At 57.2% G+C, this 22,913-nt stretch overlaps 2 protein-coding genes across 2 annotated transcripts in view; both read right to left on the minus strand.

Moving 5' to 3' along the window:
• Positions 1 to 6,920: 6,920 nt before the first annotated feature.
• LOC311202943 (butyrophilin subfamily 1 member A1-like) lies at positions 6,921 to 9,768 on the minus strand (the record flags this gene model as incomplete). The annotated part of the gene is made up of 2 exons (XM_084277587.1): positions 6,921 to 7,579; positions 9,507 to 9,768. The coding sequence occupies 2 exons, from the start codon at positions 9,766 to 9,768 to the stop codon at positions 6,921 to 6,923; spliced, it is 921 nt and encodes a 306-aa protein (XP_084133713.1).
• Positions 9,769 to 13,576: 3,808 nt separating this feature from the next.
• The window catches only part of LOC311202781 (class I histocompatibility antigen, F10 alpha chain-like), a gene marked incomplete at its 5' end in the record, with an annotated part of 270,685 nt that continues 261,348 nt past the window's right edge, over positions 13,577 to 22,913 (minus strand). The window contains 5 exons of the mRNA XM_084277427.1: positions 13,577 to 13,657; positions 14,639 to 14,761; positions 14,844 to 15,116; positions 15,193 to 15,468; positions 16,200 to 16,463. Coding sequence (XP_084133553.1) covers positions 13,644 to 13,657; positions 14,639 to 14,761; positions 14,844 to 15,116; positions 15,193 to 15,468; positions 16,200 to 16,463 — 950 coding nt within the window. The 3' untranslated portion in view covers positions 13,577 to 13,643. The remainder of the gene's footprint in view (positions 13,658 to 14,638; positions 14,762 to 14,843; positions 15,117 to 15,192; positions 15,469 to 16,199; positions 16,464 to 22,913) is intronic.

The following is a 22,913-nucleotide window of genomic DNA, read 5'->3' on the forward strand; positions in this document are numbered from 1 at the left end:
AAATTCAAGACCAACTTAGAGCCCATGTTGCCAGAGGTCCTCAGGCAGGACCTGGACTTACCTGGGGAGAGACTGCACAAGAGCTAATCAATTACAGGCAACATGTGAGGTTTATTGGAAGAGAGGCAGTAGGTCAAACAGGCATCCAAAGGGATGAATGAGAAGCCTCCTTGGCCAGGATATGGGAACATTGGAGGGAAAGCCAAAACTGAGTGAGGGGATCTCTGGGGGGAAGGATTAATAAAGGGTATTCCTAAAAATGTAATGCATGGAACTCTGCTTCATCAATGCAAATGCCTGTAAAAAGATGGCAGCTAACAGATAAGGGCTCACCAGTGCTAGAAAAAATGTGGAAGCTGGAAAATAGTGTCAGTGGACAGGGTGGAAAGGTCATGCATAATCTCACATGGGAATCGATTCAAGGTTTCATACAAGTACAGAACTCTACAGACCATGGACTGTGTATCACTATGCCTGGATCTGCTGAAGATGGTTGAAGATTTTTTGCTATTCCCATTAATCTGTCTTTTGTGTTTAATATCACTAATGCAACAAGCCCTGCCCACCTCACAAACTTATGGATTAATGTGGTGGTTCAGCCCCAAACAGTGGCTGAGCACCACAAGCCACTTGCTCACTCCCAGAGGAGAAACAGACAGAGGCTGCAATGGACACTGAGAATGTCTCCCACCTTCAGCCCCCACAGATGGACATTAGGAATGTCTCCTGCCCTGAGACCATTCAGACAGGCATTGAGAAGAAGTCTCCTGCCCTGGGGCCATGTGGACAGGTTTGAGGTGACACCAACAATCACTGACTAAAGCAGGGACTCATCTCTGAACTATCATCATTATGCTATCATCATTAGGCAAGGAGACACAGTGGATGTCTACACAGTAGACTCTCGCCCTGAGAGGGAGCAGATGCAGAAGCAACCTGATCCCATCCCTGACAGGGCTGTGAGATGCAGGCAACGCTTTTATCCATCAGGAAGGTGTTCCCTGGTGTCTCCCATGCTGGCATGGTGGGGCTAAGAGGGAGGAACTAAAAGGCAGGGAAGCCCAGCAACTGTGATCCATTGCTGGGGATTATGGATTGATGGATTGGAAGAGGGGGAGCCTCCTGCAGACTGGAGATGGATCCTCTCAAAGAAGATCATGTAACCCAGCAAGGGAAGTGGTCCACCAGAGTGGAAGGTACGTGGTACCTGAGGGTGGTCTGCAGTGACCCGGACAATATTCAGGCACCCAAAGATCAGGATGACACCCAGCATGAACAGTCTGTACAGTGGATGTTGGTGTGGAGTACAGCCATGGGGACCAGCAATCTGGATGTGGTGGACTGGGCAGACGTTGAGGCACCATCTGTCCATTGCCAGGTGGAGGACATGAGAACATGGACGATGCCCCCACCCTGGTCCTGGAAGCCCAGGTACAGGAATTGCATCAGGAAAACTGGCTGAAAAGGCACCGTCCAGGAATATTCCTGCTCTGGTTGCTGTTGAGCAATTCCCCAGGCAGGGTGGATGTGCTGAGAGTACCTCCTCTCCTTATCCTGACTTGGTGGATGTATGTGTCTACCTGGGGTCAACCTTTGTGCCCAGTGCCATGGAAAGGCCATGTTAGACCACTGTGGGATTGCCCCTGTGATCAGTCCTTGCACTTTAGCCTGGGCAAGAGATGTGGGCTCCTCTCCGGGTGAAAAGCTGCCTGGTTTGCAATTACAGGACACAGGTAGTGAATGCTCTGGTAAGGATGAGGAGTCCTGCCTCCAGGCAGTCAGAGGAAAGTAGCCCTGCTGAGAAAGACTTGGGGATTCTGATAGATGAGAAACTTAACATGAGCCAGCAGTGTGCTCCTGCTGCTCGGAAGGCCAATGGTATCCTGGACTCCCTCAAAAGAGGGGTGGCCAGCAGGGATAGGGAGGTGATTGTCCCTCTCTGCTCTGCCCTCGTGAGGCCCCATCTGGAGTCCTGTGTCCAGAACTGGGGCCCCAGTACAAGAGAGATGTGGGACTGTTGGAGAGGGTTCAGAGGAGGCCATGAAGATGATCAGAGGGCTAGAGCACCTCCCCTGTGAAGAGAGGCTGAGGGAACTGGGCTTGTTCAGCCTGGAGAAGAGAAGGCTGCAGGGGGACCTCATTGCAGCCTTCCAGTACCTGAAGGGAGCAGAGGAACAGGAGAGGAACCAGCTCGTGAAAAGGGTGGATAAAGGCAGGACAAAGGGGATAGAGTGAAGCTAAAGGAGGGAAGAGTTAGATGAGATCTTAGGGGGAAGTTCTTTCCAGAGAGAGTGGTGAGGGGCTGGAACAGGCTGCCCACAGAGGGGGTGAGTGCCCCATCCCTGGAGGTGTTCAAGGCCAGGTTGGATGGGGCCCTGGGCAACCTTGTGTAGCTCCAGGCCTGGAGGTTGGTGTCCCTGCCTGTGGCAGGGGGGGTGGAACTCTTATGATCCTTGGGGTCCCTCCCAACCCAGACCTGTCTGGGATTCTATGATTCTATGTTTGGATGGATGGACGGATGGATGGATGGATGGATGGATGGATGGATGGATGGATGGATGGATGGATGGAGGAAAGGAAGAGAAGGCCTGTTGGCCACACTGTGAGTAGAAGCCAACCTCCCCTGTCCCCTCCAGCCCACTGCAGGGTGTTCTCATCTCTTCCTCAGCCGTGTGATGAAGCAACCAGACACACACCCACCCCCCTCTTCATTGCTGGGGGACCTCCTGGCAGTGCCACCCTTCCCGTCACCTCCTCCCCCACACAAGGGGACAATTCAAGGTCCATGGTCCTTCCCCACACCGCAGATACTCTTCCTCCCCTGCGGTTTTCCTCCCTCCTTCCTCTTGCACGAGTGTTTCCTGCCCGGAGCTGGGTGGAGGGGAAGTGACACTGAGCCGTCACTGGCCACCACCCGTGTCAGGGACACAGAAGGTCCATCACCCAGGCCAGGACCTCTGGGAAGGGATATGTGAGTTCCCAAGGTACAGGAGGTAAGGTGGGTGGGGTAGGAGGTCTTTGTTGAGGAGTGGGGGGGACACTGGAGAGACCTGGGACACGTTGATTAGGAGGTGACTTGAGGTTTGGTGGGGGCACCTGGGGGTGTGGTGTGAGCTCACTGGGAGGTCTGGGGGGAAACTGGGATTCCCTGAGGGTGGAAACTGGGAGGGAAAATGTGTGGGGTGGTGGCCAACTTGGAGGTTTTGTGGGTAACTGGGAGTCTGCATGGGCAACTGGGATGTCTGGGGGGGTCAACTGGGAGGTTGGAGGTGTGGAGGTGAGTGGGAGGGTGGCCCAGTGGGAGATGGGGAGGGAACAACTGGAAGGTCTGGGGGATGCCAAGGTGGGAAGATCCTGGAGGGTTAAAAGAGGGAGAGGAGGACACCTCAGAGAGGGGGAGGAGGAAGGAGGGGTGTGAGGTGGAGGCCTGGGGTGGGTGGGAGGTGGGGTGGAGGGATGGGGGGTGGGGCAAGAGAGGGGTGGAGAGAAGGATGGATGGACGGATGGATGGACAGGTGGAAGGAGGGAGGGAGGAGGAAGGAAGGAGGGAGGGAGGGAGGGAGGGAGGGAAGGATGGAGGGAGCCCTGTGTTTTCTCTGGAAGATTCTGTGTCCCCATCTCCCCACAGCTCCTCCCCACCCACCACGATGTCCTCGTCCCTTCCTGCCAACACCTCGTCACCCCCTAACGCCACGGCCACCCGCATCCCCGGCGCGGCGGTGGGGATGACCCTGCTGGGGGTGTCTCTCCTGACACTTGGGGGTGGAGATGTCCCCAGGGCTCCTCCAGCCCTGAGTTGTGAGTCACAGAGTCACAGAATGCTCTGGGTTGGAAGGGACTCTTAAAGGCCATCTAGTCCAAACCCCTTGCAGTAAGCAGACACCTTTGACTACATTAACCCTCTGATCAGCTTGGTGTTATCTGCAAAATTGTACTGGTTTCTTCCACCAGTGGGGTGCTCATGCAAGGGGTTTGGAGGATATTGGAGACTCTTTGGGGCAGGGGCAAACATTCTTCAGCATCCCCTCTGGGACAGCTGTGACCCTCATCACCCTCCTCTGCCTCCCCGTCCCTCCTCTCCAGCGTGGCCATAGATGTGGCTCCCAGCGAGCCCCAGGGGTCTTCTGAGGTACTGGGTGACTCTCCACGTGCTCCGGCTGGGATCAGGTAGGGATCCTGCAGGGCTGGTGGGGGCTTTTGCCCGATACAAGTGGTAGATGCGGGGCAGGGAGCTGCCATGGGTCAGGGGGAAGCCCGCCCCAGATCATGGGTTTCACTTTCCCTTAGCCCCTTTACGCCATATGTCCCTCACTCTGGTTTCCCCTTCAGTCCTGTGGCACTGAGCGTGCACCGCTCACACCAAGCTCGCCCTGGCTTGCAACACCCTAAATAAGTGTAGGCACAATCTCCACACCTCTGTGTCCTTCTCCATGGCCAAGCTGACTTCAGAATGGTAGGACTACACCACGCTCTTTGTGTCACTGTGGGGCCGGATGTTGTGCTGCTGTGTCACTTGCCCCTGCACAGATGCTTGGAGCTTGGACATCAGGTGGATCATAGAATCACAGAATCATAGAATTGTAGGGGTTGGAAGGGACCTCGAGAGACCATCGGGTCCAACCCCCCTGCCAAAGCAGCTCCCTAGGACATATCATTCAGATAGGCGTCCAGGTGGGTCTTGAATCTCTCCTGAGACGGAGACTCCACCACCTCCCTGGGCAGCCTGTCCCAGGGCTCTGTCACCATCACTGGGTAAAAGTTCTTCCGCATGTTGGTGCGGAACTTCCTGTGCTCCAACTTGCAGCCATTGCCCCTTGTCCTATCCCCACAGACCACTGAAAAGGGGCTGGCTGATTCCCCCTGCATCCCCTGCTTCAGATAATTATAAACTTTAATTAGGTCCCCCCTTAGTCTTCTCTTCTCTAGGCTGAACAGCCCCAGCTCACTCAGCCTTTCCTCACAGAGGAGATGCTCCAGGCCCTTCATCATCTTTGTAGCCCTTCTTTGGACTCTCTCCAGGAGATCCCGGTCCTTTTTATACCAGGGAGCCCAGAACTGGACACAATACTCCAGGTGGGGCCTGACCAGGGCAGAGTAGAGGGGGAGGATCACCTCCTGTGACCTGCTGGCCACACTCCTCCGGATGCCTCCCAGGATCCCATTGGCTCTCTTAGCCACCAGGGCACACTGCTGGCTCATGGCCAACCTGTCATCAACCAGGACCCGCAGGTCCTTCTCCACTGAGCTCTTCTCCAGCAGGTCATCCCCCAGCCTGTACTGATACAAACGGTTGTTCCTTCCCAGGTGCCAGACTCTCCACTTGCTTTTGTTGAACCTCATCTGGTTTCTCCCTGCCCAGCTCTCCAGCCTGTCCAGGTCTCTCTGGATGGCAGCGCGGTGTTCCTGTGTGTCAGCCACTCCTCCCAGCTTTGTATCATCGGGTACTTGCTGAGGGTGGATGCTGTTCCCTCATCAAGGTCGTCACTGAAGATATTAACCAGGACTGGACCCAACACCGAGCCCTGGGGAACACCGCTAGTCACAGGCCTCCAGTCAGATTCTGCTCCACGAATCACAACCCTCTGGGCTCGGTCCGACAGCCAATTCTCAACCCACCTCATTGTCCACTCATCTATCCCGTGCTCTCTCAGCTTTGCTATCAGGGTGTCATGAGAGACAGTATCAAAGGCCTTGCTGAAGTCAAGGTAGATGACATCCACTGCTCTCCCTCCATCTACCCAGCGGGAATTTGCCCTGTGTTGCATTTAGACATATGGGTGGGACTTGAGGCCTCACCCCAGGCAAGGAGCTGACCTTCTGCATCCTCCTACAAAAGCCCACATTCATAAAATAAAGCATTAAGCAGCTCCCAGGGACAAGAGAGCAAAGGGACCCCAACCTCCTCCCCACCTCCGCGTGGGATCCGGTGCTGGAGGTGGCTTTTCCTGGAGCGGCGCCTCTCCCACAGCCTGTGCTGGGGAACAGCACCACGTGAGGTCTGGCACCTCAGGAGGTGTTTCCCTCCCAAAAAGGGCTTGTGTATGACCACAGCCCCAACCCATTCCCCTGCGTCCACCACCCCTTCCCATGCCTTGGAGGGTCCGGCCACCCCAACCGTACTTCCAGCAGCATCCTATCCAATTCCATCCCATCATATTCCACCCCAAGTCAAGTCAAGTGAAGACAACAAGTCACCCCAAGGCACCTCAAGGCACCTCAACTGAAGTCAACTCAAGGCAAGACCCCTCAAAACCAGTCAACTCAGGTTAACCCTGGTCAACTGAAGCCAAGTCATTGAACTCAACTCAACTCAAGTCAACCAAACCAACCCCACACACATCCCAACCCACCCCTACACCACCCCATTGCCCCTGGCTCCTCTGCAGCACTAAACTCCACAGCGGCAGCAGCAGCCACACCAGTCAGTACTGGTAAATATCACTTTCCCAGAGCACCAGGGGGAGAATCCTGTCCCTGCTCAGGATTTTCCTCTTCTGTTACCCCTAAAGCCGCTCTGGTACAAAGAGGATTTCGTGCACAGAGCCCAGTCCCTAAACCAGCCAGGAGCCACCACCTGTACCAAGTGCCCAGCTCGGAAGGGCAGGAGGGAAAGACACCTCAGGCTTCCTCCCAACAGGATGTCACAGCATGGAAGGATGCAGACCTGAGGCATCCCAGGGACACAGGGTGCTGGCAGAGTGGGGGGCTCCCCAGGACCTAGACAAGAGGGACCTGATTTGTCCTGAATGGTCCCCACCTCCTACTCCCTGCCCCGTGCTCACCCTGCTGGCAGCTGCCCCCAGGCTCCTGCTCCAACCACTGCTCCAAGCCCGCTGCAAATCCCCTTCAGCAGCAGCCAAGAATCAGGACAAATCCCCCAGGAACCCCCACAGCCACACTCCATGTTCACCCACAAAGCTTTATTGAGTCCTGTCCTGCTCTGCCTGGGCAGAATGGGCTGGGGCAGGGCCGAGAGGAACACGGGCAGGGTCTGCAGAAGGGCAGGGCCTCTGCAGGGAGGTGCTGGAGGTAGAAGGGGAACTGGAGGTGCTGTCCCTGAGGCACAGCTCAGTTCCCTTTGTCTCCACCCAAAACCATGGGCGGATGGTCTCTCCATTGAGCGAGGCTGGTGGGAAAGTGAAGATCTCGGCCCCACTGTGACCATCGATGAAAGTCACCAGCCCCCACGGGCAGTCCAGACACACCCAGACTCTGCTGGGGACCCAGGAGAGGGACAGGGGGGTGCGAGGATCGCTGAGAGACTGAAACTTCCCTTCATAGTGCTGCACCCCCCAGATCCCTTCTTTGGGGCTCCGGTATATTTTCTCTTTTCTGTTCACAGAGTCCCTGGCCACCCCCACAGCCCACCGTGAATCCCCTCCCACCTCCCCCTTCACCTCCACCTCCCAGCAGTGCCTCCCCTCACTGAACCCCTCCTGGCCCAGCACACAGGCACAATACATAAATCTCTGAGGGGTGTCGGGCAGGTCCTGACATTCGCTTCCCCATCTCACACTTCTCCCATCCTGGGACAGGACAAGCCTGGGATGAGCCGTGTTGGGATCCAGGGTCACCACATCTGCAGGGACAGGAGGAGCCAGAGCATCAGGGGCAGAGCTCAGCGCTGGGCAGCTTTCACCCCCCTGGGGACAGGATCTGGGGTATCAGGACATGGGGCATCTCCTTCTTCCAAGAGATCCCATCCCAGGGCCAGTCCCATCACAGACATGGCCGAGCTCGGTCCCAAGGGAACAGGAACCAGTGGGGCTGCAGCCCCAGCTCAGAAGAGCAGGATGGGGAGGCAGCAGCAGCACCCGGGGTGTCAAGGGGGAGATGGCTCCTTTTGGCCACACTGATGGAGCTCACAAGGGGTGGCACAGTGGGGAAACAGCCCAGTGCCACGTTCGGGGTCTGGGAGTCACCCAACATCCCCAGACACAGCCAGTCCCTCGCACTGGCCAGCCCAGATGCCCCTTGCACACAAGGAAGGGGAGGAGAACCTTCCAGAGCGGCACCCAAAGCCACAATTACCTGTTCCATGGGACAGCAGAAACTTCCTCCAGGCTAGAAGGAGAGAGGAGAGCTGGTCACATCCCAGAGCTGGTCCCAGAGGCTCTCGGCAGGGCAGAGTGTACATCCCACAACTGGTCTCCCTGAGCTGCCCACCCTCCCAGGCACATTTCGTTGGGCTTTCCCAGCCCCAGATATTGGAGATGGAGATGACAGGCAGCGAGGGAAAGGGCTGAGCACCGAGAGCCCAGGAACTCCCCAAAGCCAAGTCCCTGCCAGGGGCTCCTGTGCCAGGAGGTTTTGCTGGGGGAAGGGGCCAGAAGGACTCACCCAGCTCTCTGGACAGTAGAACTGAAAAGCAAAGCCGGAGAAAGAGGAGGTCAGTAGAGCAGCTTGCTTCCTCAGTGGGAACAGCTCCAGAGGGTCTCTGGGACCTTCCCACCATCCAGGTGCTCTGGCCGCGCTCCGTGTCCTCCTGCCCACAACCCACCATGTCCTCATCCCCTTCTGTCCTTCCCAAAGAGCTTTTTGATGGAGGTAACACGTCCTTTGGGGACAAACACACCTTTCCTTCTCCAGAGAGAAGCTGTGAGGCCAAGGAGCCCAAGGGAGAGCGCCAGGAACACGCCCAGAGCGGCCATCCAGGAACGGGCATCGTGGAAAAAGGGAGCTGAGAAACAAACAGATCCGCAGGGAAAGGGACCGATTTCCACTCGTGTCCGTGGGGAGAAGGACCCAGAGACCCCCGCCCCACAACTCCCAGCCCTTGTCCTGCGAGCCCTGGCCTTAAGGGGACAAAGTCCTCTCATGCCCCCACACCCCCACACTGCACCCCAAGCCCAGCCCAAAGCTGCCCCCAGCCAGGCACCCAACCCCCGCCCTGCTCCAGCGCCGCAGGGGCTGGCTGCAGCCGTCGCACCGGAGATGCGCAGGGACGCCTCCTGCTCCTGGTCCAGGCGGCTGTTCCTGACCACACAGGACCAGTTCCCCTCTCTGGTCCCTGTCACCACGATGGCGTCTTCGGTGTCAAACAGGCCTCTGGCGTCAGGGGAACGTCTCTGGGAGACCGAGGGGACACGGTGCCCGTTGGGGTCTTTCCACAGCACCTCCGGTTGCGGGAACCATCCGGCTGATCGACACAGCACCCGGATGCCTCCGGCCTCGTAACCCTCCAGAGAGAGCTGAGGGACAGAGCCTGTGGCTGGGGAAGAGCCCGGGGTTGGGGTCAGGGAGGGATGGACTCAGCTCCAAGGCCACCACCACATCCCTGAGCAGACCCCCTCACCGCTCCCACCAAACCCACCCCAACCTGGGCAGGAATCACCCAGCGCTGATGCCCAACAGCCCCAGATCTCCCCCCAAACTTCCCGGCACAGCAAGACCAAGCTGCCCAGTTTCAGCACCGTAAGGCAGGGTCTGCACCAACTCCTCTTTGTTCAAGAAGCCCCAAGGCTTCCAGATACTGTGCCAGCTCCCCTGGGGCATCAGACACAAACCTGTCACCTCCAGCTCCACCAAATCTTCTCCATAAGAGGCACCATCTGTCACCATGCAGACGTACTGACCATCATCAGAGGGTCTGAGCCCAGAGATTTGCAAGTCCAGCCTTCCTCTGGAGAGACCATCTCTGTCCAGCTCTGTCCTCCCAGCATATTCCTCCATCTGCTCCCAGGACACGTCCTCCCCATGTCGGTAGTGGTGCACCGTTTCAGAGACTATGTGCCGGATCCACTTGATGTCCCAGCTCTGAGCATCCATGGCTGGGGACAAGTGACAGGGCAGCACGATGTCCTGCCCCACGGTTCCACGGAGAGCATGGCCTGGTCCCACCACTCTGAAGTCAGCTTGGCCATGGAGAAGGACACAGAGACACAGAGACACAGAGACAGCACCTGCGTTAATTGAGGGTGTTGCAGGCCAGGGCTGAGCTTGGTGTGAGCCGGGCACGCTCCATGCCAAGGGTGTCGCTTTGCCCTCCCATGGTCCAGGGACCCCATAGAATCTGGAGCGGGAGTGGGAGGACTGGAAGGAGAAGGAGATTTCCCAGGAGTGGGAACCTGCTCCAGAAAACAGCCTCTACCCCAGACAGCCCTGCTGCAAGCCACAGTGTCCAAGGGAAAGCGAAAGCATGTGGGCCTGAGCTTCAGGCTGGCCTCCCCCGGCCCCACAGCAGCTCCTGCCCCACATCTGCCACACTGAGAGGAATAAAGCCCCCGCCAGCCCTGCAGGATCCCTACCTGATCCCAGCTGGAGCATGTGGAGAGTCACCCAGTACCACAGGAGGCCCCCAGGACTTGACATGACCCACCTCTGTGGCCACCCTGGAATGGAGAGAGGGGAAGGGAGGCAGAGGTGGGCCATGGGAGTCACAGCGCCTCAGAGGGGATCTGGTGAAGAAGGGTGGCCCCTGCTCCAAAGAGGCACCAAAATCCCCAGAGCCCCTGCACCAGCACCCCGATGGTTCAAAAAAATGGTGCTTGAGGGCAGGACAGGACTGCAGACAGGTGTCCGGGGCAGGCCCTGCTCTGCCCCATGTCCCCTCTCCAGGAGTTATCCCAAATCTGATAACGGCTCAAAATGAAGAGATACTTTTTAAACCCCTGAGAGAAAGAGAAGTTTATAATGAGAATGACATGATCTGTCAGCTGTAGGAAGCATCTGAAAACAGCAGAAATTTGCTTGTTTTGCATTTATCACACTTGGCCAGGATTTGAGGCCCCACCGCAGGCAAGAAGCTGAAGTTCTACATCCTCCTACCAAAGCCCAGAATCATAAAAATAAAGCTTTAAGCAGGCCCCAGGGTCAACACAACGAAGGGACCCCAACCCCCTCCCTGTCCCCATTTGGGTGCCAGTGCTGGAGGTGGCTTTTCCCAAAGCAGTGCCTCTCCCAGCAGAGGAGACCTGCAAGGGAAAAGAAAGCACAGGGAGAAAGAGAGACTGAGATAGAGAGGGAGGGAGGCACCCAAGTCCCCCCTACATCGAGTGCTGGTGAAACAACATGACATGTCCTGCATGGATCACACACAGCCGTGACTCATTGGAGACGGAGCAAAGGATGACAGGACCAGCCTCTCTGGGTACAGGAGCCACCCCTTGGGAGTGAGAGAACAGGGCTGGCAAACAGGGTCTGGCACGGCAGTTGGCGTGGTCTCTCTAATGGTTCAAAAGGTAACTTGACTTGATGAGCTTCCACCCACAGAGCACACAGTGCGAGCAAAGGGTATTCCTGTGTGCTGGGCACCAGGGACCTGAGGTCCCTGAGGGGACAGGGGAGAAAAACAAGCAACTTCTGGCTTGTCCCAACATTTGAAGAAAACCCCACCACAACCTTTCCTCTCCTCACCCTCTCCCCATGATGTCCCACCATCTCTCCCCTTCCTTCTCTTCCTTTTTTGGTTCCTGGGGCTGTCGGGCTCCTGCCTTTTCCTCCAGAACAGACCAATGTCCCGGGACCCCAAAACCCAGTGGCCCTGGCCCAGGTGGACAGTTGCTCAGGGTCTGGTTGGGTTTGCTCACTCCCTCAGCAACAGTGGTCACACACAAGGACATCAGCCATTTTTGGGAGGAAAAACACTTCCTGAGGTGCCAGACCTCGCGTGGTGCTGTTCCAAGCACAGGCTGCTGGGAGAGGCACTACTCTGGGAAAAGCCACCTCCAGCACTGACAGCCATGTGGGGACAAGGAGGGGGTTGGGGGTCGCTTCGTTGTGTTGTCCCTGGGGCCTGCTTAAAGCTTTATTTTTTGACTCTGGGCTTTGGTATGAGGATGTGAAACTTCAGCTCCTCACCTGGTGTTGGTTCCTCAAGTCCCGTTCAAACATGGTAAATGCAAAACAGGGCAAATTTCTGTTATTTTCAGCAACCAGCTGCATCCAGCAGCTTGTTTCTGTCCCATGAACAACTTCTCTTTCCACAGGGGTTTAGAACATTTCCCTTCATTTCGAGCCACTATCAGATTTGGGATAACTCCTGGAGAGAGTCAGCCCAGCCCTGTCACTTATCCCCAGCCATGGACACTCGGAGCACTGACCAGATCCAGCCGCTGCCTCCCCATCCTGCTCCTCCACACTGGGGCTGCAGCCCCACCAGTGCCTGTTCCCATGGGACTGAGCTTGGCCGTGGCCATGCTGGGACCAGCCCTGGGATGGGATCTCTTGCAGGAAGGAGATGCCCTGTGTCCTGCCTCACAAGGCAGATCCTGGCCCCAGGGGAGTGAAACCTGCCCAGTGATAAGCTCTGCTCCTGATGCTCTGGCTCCTCCTGTCCCCGCAGTCGTGGTGATCCTGGATCCCAACACAGCTCATCCCAAGCTTGTCCTGTCCGAGGATGGGAGAAGTGTGAGAAGGAGAAGAGAAGCCCAGGACCTGCCCTACACCTCTCAGAGATTTATGTCTTAGGCCTGTGTGCTGGGCCAGGAGGGGTTCATGGAGGGTTCATAGACACACTGCTGGGAAGTGGAGGTGAGGGAGGAGGAAATGTGGCAGGGGGTAATCATGAGCACTGACACAATTAATGCCCACCTCAAACTTGCAAAGAGCTTGCATGCTAATTTAGATCTGCTTGACCAGTAGTAGATGATGGAGTAATTACTAACCAATTAGCATCTATTTACCAGGCTTTTCCGAACCCTGTCACATGTACAAACACAGCAGATTGTGTGTGCTGGGTGCTGGCTTTGTGGAATTACCACCCAGCACCTGTGTATGCACAGAATGAATCCAGTCCTGTGCTCTGTCTGTGTGTTTGTGTCCTGTACCAGTGGATCACAAACCAGGTTTTGGGACAGCCATAGGGCTTGCTTGCCAGCACCCTGTATCACAGAATCATATTACCTGGGAAGGAACAACCTCTTGTATTAGTACAGGCCGGGGGATGACCTGCTGGAGAGGAGCTCTATGGAGAAGGACCTGGAGGTCCTGGTTAGGGTTAGGGTTAGGGGTTAGGGTTGGCCATGAGCCAGCAGTGTGCCCAGGGGGCTGAGAGAGACAATGGGATCCTGGGGAGCATCAGTAGAAGTGTGGCCAACAGGTCACAGGAGGGGATCCTCCCCCTCTACTCTGCCCTGGTCAGGCCCCACCTGGAGTGTTGTGTCCAGTGCTGGGCTCCCTGGGATAAAAGGGACAGGGATCTCCTGGAGAGAGTCCAGAGGAGGCTACGGAGATGATGAAGGGGCTGGAGCATCTCCCCTGTGAGGAAAGGCTGAGTGAGCTTTCCTTTTTAACATCAGGCATGATGTGCTACAGCCTGGGATATTTCTCAATAGATTGGGGCACGTGCGTGGTTGTGTCCATTTATGACATCACACTGTGCCACCACTGTTGAGACCCATCACTGTGATACCAATCCAGTTTCTATCAAAAATATTGTCAGGGCTTGGCAGTGGCTGCACAGAAGGTGACCACCAAGCTTCTCCATCGCTCCCCTCCTCAGCAGGGCAGGGAGGGGAGGAAAAAAAGATGGAACAGGAACAAACTCCCAACCAAGGCAGCTGAATAAAGCAAAAGCCCTGGGTAGAAGTAAAGGAAAACCAGAAATTTTATTCACTGTTTCTCCATCAGCATTTATTCCCCATCAGCAGGTGATGTCTGGCCACGTCCCAGGAAAAGGGGCTCCAGTATGTTCAGCGGTTGCTCTAGACAGCCAGCACTGTAAATAACAAACATCTCCTGCTCATTCTTCTTTCTCTCAGCTTTCATAACCGAGCAGATGCCACAGGGTTTGGAATGTCACTTTGGTCAGTTGGGGTCAGCTGTCCTGGCTGTGTCCCCTCCCAAGGTCTTGCCCACCAACAGCCTCCTGGCAAGGGGTATGTTGGAGAGACAGTCTGGATGCTGGGACAGCCCCGCTCCCCAGCAGCCAAATCCCTGGGCTGGTACCAACACCCTGCTCACTCCCAATGCACAGCACGGCCAGGACTGCTGGGGGGAAATGAACTCCAACTCAGCCAGACCCAACACAGTCCTAAACACGGCACCATGCTGGGCTGCTGGGAAGAAAACCTGCTCTACCCCATGATCCAAGGCTGGGAAACAAGCACAGGAAGAAAGTAAGGGAAACAAGGCATTTACCCCAGCCAGAAGAGCCACCAGTGTAGCACCGTGTGCTGGTGCAGCATGATCAGCTCTCTGCAGGCAGCTCCCAGCCTCTGCAGTCAGTGACAGTGCAGGGGCCACAGCCAGGCCCCGTGGTCACTCATGGAGCAGTAAGACTGTGATCACTGCAAGGATGGGAGGAAGAGACAGTGTCACCCAGGTCAAAGTCCCTGTCCCCAACCCTCTGCTATGGTGGTCTCAGTGTCCCCCACCAACAGCCAAGTGTCGCTCTGACCATGGGTCTCAAGGGGGAGCACAGAGAGCTGAGCCTGCCCCATCCACCCCCCCAGTCCCATGTCATCCCTTTGGCCAAGCTGCCAGAGCTCCCATCCGTGTCTATGGGGGAGAAACAACCGTGAGCTGCCACCTCGTGCTCGCTGTGGGCACAGTGCACTCAAGAGAAGAGGGGAAGAGGCATCAACATCCACTATGCTTCACCATCAGGCTAGGGAGCTCCTCAGAGTGCTGTGGCTTGTGCTCAAAGTTCCTACCAGCCCCCTGGGCTCTGCCTTCCTCCCACACCCCGGTGCTTTACCTATACTTCCAGATGCTTTACATGTGTACTTCCAGATGATGAATCCAGTGATGGCAATGACAGCCAGGATGGCAAGGGGAACAACCACCCACAGCACGATGGCCGATGAGTTGGACTCTGGCTCTGGGAATGAGCAGGGTGGTGAGGAGGGGAAGGGGAATACCACCAGCCCACCCCTCCACATACCCAAGGCCACCAGACTCACCCCACGAAAAGACCCCAGGCTCAGCCAGGCTGGCGTGCTCCACACGGCACCGGTACTTGTCCTGCTCCCCAGGAGGGGCCTCGATGGACACCCAGGTGTAGTAGGTGCCGTCGCTGTTGGGCACGATGCTGCCCCGCTGGGTGTCCTGGTCCCTGACCTCACCATCCTTCAGCCAGCTGATGGTGATGGGCCGTGGGTAGAAGCCGTAAGCGCGGCAGTGCAAGGTCAGGATCCCATTGGGCTCCTTCTTAGACACTTGGACCGTGGGGGGCTCTGGGGAGGGGGTGGCAGTGAGGGCTGGCACACACATCCATGCTGGCCCCTCCCCAGGCTCCCCATCTCCCCTCACCTTTCCTCTCCAGCACGGCCTGCCCATAGCTCACGTATTTCCTCAGCCACTCAGGGCAGGTGTTCTCCAGGTAGTGCTTCATGTGCTCAGTGACTGTGCCAATCACGTCCCAGTTCCTCTTGGTGATTTCTGCTGCTGCATCTGCCGCAGTGAACGTCATTGTGTCCGTGTCGAAGGCGATGAAGTCCCTCCCATCGTAGGCGATTTTCCAATACCCCCTGGTGCTATTGTCCTCCAGGAGGTCACAGCTGACTATGCTCTGCAGTGTGTGAGCCCCTGAAACATGACCAGGGAGATGGGGCTGAGGGGCTGCTGCAGCCCTGGGCCTTCAGTGGGGTAAGGCCCCCCTAGCAGCACCTCCCACTCCAGCCCTGTGTGAGGCCTGGGGAATCGGGCACCGAAACAAGAGCTACCCCCACCCTGCCCAGGGCCCACAGCACTTGGGGCATCACGTACAGCTGTGACGCAGACCTCTTGTGCCCAGGGCATGGCTGAGATGGCACCCAGCCCCATGGCACACTGTAACAGCAAGGGGATGGAACAGGGTCCTGAATGCTGGGAGAGGGTTCAGATAAGAGATGGCATGGGTAGAGGAAGCCCCTCTGGCTCTGAGGTGGGGTGTACAAAGTACCATAGGAATGGTGAGGGGCTGGGACACAGGGTGGGAGCTCCTCAGAGAGTTCTCAGGTTCTGAGAGTACTCACTGCCACGGGATGGTAAGGGCTGTGACGTAGCACCCAGGTCTGGGACGGGGTGCAGGGCATTGTGGGGAGAAGGCCGGAATGTTTTTGGTGGGCCACTCAGAAACCTCCCTGGCTCTGGCACAAAGGATCCCATGGAGTGTGGGACTGGTGGACAGGGGTGCCTGGAGCCCTTTGCCAACAGCACTGGGCTGGGAAGGATCGGCACATCCCAGGGAAGTAGCATGAGGAGGGGTAGTGTCTTCATGGGGGAGGAGGGTGTGGAGATCTCCCATCCCACAGAGCCCCTTCCCAGCCCACACTCACCCCCACTCTGGTTGTAGTGGCTCTGCAGTGTGTCCAGGTTCACTGTGGAAATCTCCTGATTGGTCTGTTCAATCCGGGTGTGCTGGTCCCAGTACTGCTGGTCCAGGTTGGCTGCCATCCAGTCTGCCCGGGGCACCGCCCTCCCCTTCTCACTGTCGTAGCGCACAATGAGGTTCCCGTCCACGTACCCCATGGACACAAACTGGGGTACTCCTGGGCTGGGTTCTGACACTGCGGTGTGGAAGTAGCGCAGGGAGTGGAGCTCTGTGGGGACACAGGGGTCAGTGAGGGGTGGAGGGTGCAGGGTGAGGGTGGCCATAGTGATGGGGTGCAGGAGTGGGGTCCTGCTTCCCATGAAGGGAAGCCGGAGGGTCCTGGTGATGAGGAAAGGGGGGGCTCTGTCAGTGAAGGACCCGAGGTGCCCAGGAAGGGGATCCAAGGGGGTCTCTGGCATCAAGGAGAAACTGATCTGTGGGAGCATCTGGGAAGGGGATGGAAAGGGATGGAAGAGGATGGAAGGGGAGTGTTCCAAGGGGGCACCCATTCTCTGGGAAGAGTGACTGGGTGTCACTGTGCACCGGAGTGGTCCAGTGTGCAGGGAATGGAGAACTGTTATCAAGAAACTGGGTCCAGTGGGGTTCCCAGGACCCACCCGCACTTACCACACGCCGCCCAGCCGAGGACCCTCAGCAGCAGAAGCAGCCCCAGTGCCCGGTCCAGCCCCATCCATCCTCTCCCGGTCCCAAATGTTCTGAGCCAAAGGAGCCCCGCTCCACGACAAACTTCGCTGCCAGCCCCGCCCCAAGACCCGCGATTGGCTGCGCCACCACCCGCCCACCAATGGCAGCCAGAGACTCTTACCAGTAACTCCTCCCATGGGACCGCCCAGAAGCCCACCCCTCCTCAGGGTCCCAGAACCCCTCCACAGCCCCATTTCACCTGTATCCCCCAGGCTGGGGTCACCCCTAGGCACCCCGAATCGCAGTTCTTCCCCCCACACCAGTGCCACTCTCATCCCCTACCCTGGGACACCCTGAGACACCCAGACCTGTCTGTCCATGGGGGACCCAGGCATCTGGCACCCTGTGGCTCTCCCCACCCGCCTCTGACACCATGTGGGTTTGTGGGTGAAACAGATGGGACAAGGATAAAAACCTCCCAGAGAGTGTGGGCACCCCTGGGGCTTGCAGGAGCTGTCCCTTGTCCCCGCTGTCCCTTATGCACTGGGTCACTTGTGTCTGCCATCACCTGTGCCCAGTGTGCCTCGGGCCTGGCAGCACTCCTGCCTGGCACTGCTTGTACTACATCTCCTGCACAGGTCCATCAGCTTACCAGTTCAAACCAGCAAAACCACCTTCCAGAAGGATCTGGACTATATTCTGCCCTGTCTCAGAGAATTTCTCTGCTGTCCTGCCCCATATGTCATCAGTGTACTGCAGGTGCTCTGGGGCTTCACCCCTTCCAGCGCAGTCAGGATCAGCTCAGAGCAGATAGTGGGGCTGTGTTTCCACCCCTGGGACAGTCGATTCCAGGTGGATTGGGCACCCTCCCAGGGACAGAAAACTGTGCCCTGCTCTCTGTTGTCAAAGGCATCCAAAAAAATGCAGTAGTGATATCAACTGGGGCATCCCACTGCGCTGCCTCTGACTCCAGTTCCTGCTGGAGCTCCAGCATGTCCAGCACAGCAGCGCTCGTGGGCAGGGTGACTCCATCCAGCCCACGACAGCCTGCTGTCAGCCTCCACTCTCCACTGGACTTCACACTGTTCTTAACAGAGGAAGCTCTCTGTGCCCGCACACATCAAGGATCCGAGTACAAGACAGTACAGAACGTCCCGCTCCCAATCTGAGCAGGGGGTACCCAGGCTGGGTCTCACTTTGCTGGTACCCAGGTCCGAACACCCAGAGCCCAGGGGGACAGGAGGGCAGGGCTGCTGCCCATCCATCCCAGAGCTGGCTCAGGGGCACAGCTCCGGCAGCGCTCGGCAGGGCCCCAGCCACGGGACACAGGGAAAGCTGGGAACTCCGAGCGGGTCGGTGCGGTGTGATATGAGGAGGACACGGGCACAGCCCGGTGCCTGGATACTCCCCGCTGCTGGTGCACGGGCTGAGCCCATCCCAGGGTCAGACTGTTCACGCTGGGGGAGCTGGGGGCAGCTGGGCAAAGCAGCTCCCACCGGGACGCTGCCCAGAAGGGCTCCCGACTCCGACTCGGCACGGCTGAGCCACAGCGGGAAGTGGGGAGTCACAAGCACCAGTTCGCAATGGGCAGCGGGGAAAAGGAGGGGGGGACACGGGGAGCACTGAGGGCTCGTGGAAACTAAACCTAGAGAAACAGACCCCACAGCCTTCCACACACACATCCCCACCGTTGCCCACATCCTCAACGTACACCAAACGCACAGCAGCAACACACACCAGAGCAGCAAGAGCCCATCCTCAAGGTGGGCACAGGGGAAGGACAAGGGCTGGAGGGACAAACACAATGAGCGTTAAGTCTCAGCAAAGTGCAGTCACCTTCGGGCAGAGGCAGGAGCTGCTGGTAGAAATGCAGTCCCTCAAGAGGGACCTTTTGTTTCACTTGCAGCAGATCTGTGCTCAGAGGCTCACAGTTTCAGTTTGTGTAAAACCTAGTTTAAAACCACATTCTATGTTCAACAACCATTCTCTTTGTGGTTTTTCTTGGTTTTGTGAGGGGTTTTTTTCTTGTCTAACTTCCTGCCCTGTTGTGTGAGCTTCTGTGACAGTTGCTAATTCCTCAGAATTAGAGTTAATGCCAATCTTGCAGTGTGTGTAGTGCTGTGTTTGGGATTTCGGGTGTTGATACCACCCTGATGGTTTAATTCATAGAATCACAGAATGTCCTTTTTAAAGCCATGCAATTCTTTTGTCCCTTTCATAGAATCATAGAATGGTCTGGGTTGGAAGGGACCCCAAGTATCCTAGAGCTCCAACCCCCCTGCCACAGGCAGGGCCACCACCTCAGGCCTGGATCTACACAAGGTTGCCCAGGGCCCCATCCAACCTGGCCTTGAACACTTCCAGGGATGGGGCATCCACTACCTCTCTGGGCAGCCTGTTTCAGCACCTCACCACTCTCTCTGTAAAAAGCTTCCCCCTAATATCTAATCTAAACTTTCCTTCGTTTAGTTTTAATCCATCCCCCTTGTCCTGCCATTGCCTGTCCTTTTAAACAGTTGATTCCCCTCCTGCTTATAAGCTCCCTTCAGGTACTGGAAGGCTGCAATGAGGTCCCCCCACAGCCTTCTCTTCTCCAGGCTGAACAAGCCCAACTCCCTCAGCCTCTCTTTATAGGGCAGGTGCTCCAGCCCTCTAATCATCTTCGTGGCCCTCCACTTGTTGCTAAGCAGTCAAGAACTTTTCAGCTTCTCATCCTGCCCTGTCTCTGAGAAGGGGGAGGCAGTCAATAAGCTGGGAGCACATCTCCTCCTGGCACCCTGACTGCTGGTGCTGGACTGGATGTTCAAAACCCTCACTGTCCTCATGGCAGTCAAGACCCCCAGAACCAGAGAGGTATCCACACCCTGGGTGCAGCACCCCCCACTCCATCTCTGTGTGATCCCCAAGGAAATTGGGCACTGACACGAGAGCTGCCCCCACCCTGCCCAGGGCCCACAGCACTCAGGGCATCATGTAAAGCTGTGACACAGAGCCCCTGGACCCAGGACATGGATGAGCTGGCACCCAGCCCCTCAGAACCCTGGAACAGCAAGGGGATGGGACAGAGTCCTGAATGCTTGGTGAGCGAGCAGACAGGAGATAGCATGGGTTGCAGGAGCCCCTCTGGCTCTGGGGTCGGGTGTACAAAGGAATGGTGAGGGGCTGGGACATGGGGTGGGAAACCGTCTGGTTCTGGGGGTAGTCACTGCCACAGGATGGTGAGTGCTGTGATGTGGCAACCAGGCCTGGGATGGGTGCTGGGCATGGTGGGGAGAAGGCCAGAATGTGCTTGGTGGGGCACCCAGAAGCCTCCCTGGCTCTGGCACAAAGGATCCCATGGAGTGTGGGGATGGGGAACAGGGGTGCATGGAGCCCTCTGCCAACAGCACTGGGCTGGGAAGGATCGGCATATCCCAGGTCAGTGGCAAGAGGAAGGTTAGTGTCTTCATGGGGGAGGAGGGAGAGGAGATCTCCCATCCCACAGAGCCCCTTCCCAGCCCACACTCACCCCCACTCTGGTTGTAGCGGCTCTGCAGTGTGTCCAGGTTCACTGTGGAAATCTCCTGATTGGTCTGTTCAATCTGGATCTGCTGGTCCCAGTGCTGCTGGTCCAGGTTGGCCGCCATCCAGTCTGCCCGGGGCACCGCCCTCCCCTTCTTGCTGTCGTAGCGCACAATGAGGTTCCTGTCCATGTACCCCACGGACACAAACTGGGGTACTGCTGGGCTGGGCTCTGACACTGCGGTGTGGAAGTAGCGCAGGGAGTGGAGCTCTGTGGGGACACAGGGGTCAGTGAGGGGTGGGGGGTGCAGGGTGAGGGTGCCCATAGTGCTGGAGTTCAGGATTGGGTGGTGAGCCTGGGTGGGGTCCCAGAGCAGCAGACTGGGGGTGTGGGGGGGTTTCAAGGGGAAGTGTCTGGTGGAGGAAATCTGTGTCCAGGAGGGGGTCCTGCTTCCCATGAAGGGGAACTGCGTGGTCCTGGTGATGATGAAAGGGGGGCCCTTGCTGTGAAGGACCCAAGGTGCCCAGGAGGGAGGTTCAAGGGGGTCCCTGGCATCAAGGAGAAAGAGATCTGTGGGAGTGTCTGGGAGGGGGATGGAAAGGGATGGAAGGGGATGGAAAGGGATGGAAGGGGGTTGAAGGGGAGTGTTCCGAGGGGACATCTGTTGTTCAGGGAGTGTGACCGGGGGCCCCTGTGCCGCGAGGTGGTCTGGTGCATGGGGAATGGAGAACAGTTGTCAAGAAACAGGATCAAAGGGGGTTCCCAGGTCCCCACCCGCACTCACCACATGATGCCCAGCCGAGGACTCTCAGCAGCAGTAGCAGCAGCAGCAGCCCCAGCACCCGACCCAGCCCCAGCACTCCTCTCTGCTCCAGGTCCCCGATGTCATGAGCTGAATGAGCCCTGCTCTGAGGCACACTTTGCTGCAAGCCCCACCCCGACCTGTGTGATTGGCTGCGCCAATGGCAGCCTGAGACACTTCTTACCAGTTACTCTCCCACAGGACCACGAGAACCCAACCCCTCCTCAGGGCCCCAGAATCCCCCCCCCACAGCCCCACTTCACCTATATCCCCCACCCTGGGGACACCCCTGGGCCCCCCAAGTAGCATTTCTTCCCCCCTACTCCAGCCCTTCTCTTGTCCCCTTCCCCTGGGGAACCCCAAGACCCCCAGACCTGTCTGTCCCAGGGAGGACTCAGGTGTCTGGTGCCCCATGGCTCCCCCCATCTGGCTCTGACACCCTGGGGGTTTGGGGGTGAAACTGATGGGACAAAACCAAAATCCTCTCAGGGAGTGCTGGTACCCCCCAGGGTTTGGGGGAGCTGTCCCTTGCCCCCGCTGCCCCTCCTGCCCTGGGTTGCTTGTGTCAGGGTAGGACAGTTAGACAGGAAAAAGACAAAAAGAAAAAGGAAAAAAAGGAAAGAAAACAAAAAGCAACCTGAAGAAACAAAACCCTGAAACTCTGAAACCGCTCTGTCTCCAAGAGACATTAACAACCCACTGGTTCAAGGTGTCTGCACGTCAGTGTTACAGCTCTGACTCAGAACCTCCTAAGATTTATGGCTGATGACTCAAAGAACAAATAATCACTCAGCTGTGGGAGATGAGGTCTCTTGATCTCTGCAGAACATGAACTGCAGGTGCTGCCCCAACACATGGAGAGACCCCCTGACCACAGACATCCCTGAGTGTGACTCAGAATAGCACTTGTGGGAATTCAATTTCTACCGTCAGCTCCTGCCTCTGCCACTAAAAGGGAGCACAGCCTTGCTGAGTCGTAATGCTCATTGCAGTTGGAGTGTCTGACTTGTCCTCTGGCTGTATTGGGGTGGCATTTACATCACCAGGTCTGAAGGGAGCATATTGTACAACTGACACTGACCTTATTATGGCGTGCTGAATACAACTGATTCCAATACGAGTTGCAACTGTTGTAGCTACAGGAATCCTCAAAGGCTGAAGGAGACCCCTTAGCCATCCAGTGAGAGACAACCAAACATGGCAAAACCTTTCCCCAAATGGCTTGTTCCTGTCCCAGACAGGATCAGTTCTGCACTGCTGGCTGTGCTGTCGGAGCTGTGCCCGCTGAGCCAGCTCTGGGATGGATGGGCAGCAGCCCTGCCCTCCGGTACCCCTGGGCTTTGGGTGCTCGTCCCTGGGTACTGGAGAGGTGAGACCCAGACTGGGTACCCCCTGCTCAGGTGGGCACAGGGCGTTATGAGCTGGCTTGGACTCGGATCCTTGATGTGTGCGGGCACAGAGAGCTTCCTCTGTTAAGAACAGTGTGAAGTCCAGTGGAGAGTGGAGGCTGACAGCAGGCTGTCGTGGGCTGGATGGAGTCACACTGCCCACGAGCGCTGCTGTGCTGGACATGCTGGAGCTCCAGCAGGAACTGGAGTCAGAGGCAGCGCAGTGGGACGCCCCAGTTGATATCACTACTGCATTTTTCTGGATGCCTTTGGCAGCAGAGAGCAAGGCACAGTTTGCTGTCCCTGGGAGGGTGCCCAATCCACCTGGAATTGACTGCCCCA

This window comes from Gallinula chloropus (assembly GCF_964237585.1).
Source record: "Gallinula chloropus genome assembly, chromosome: 32".
Taxonomy (NCBI): domain Eukaryota; kingdom Metazoa; phylum Chordata; class Aves; order Gruiformes; family Rallidae; genus Gallinula; species Gallinula chloropus.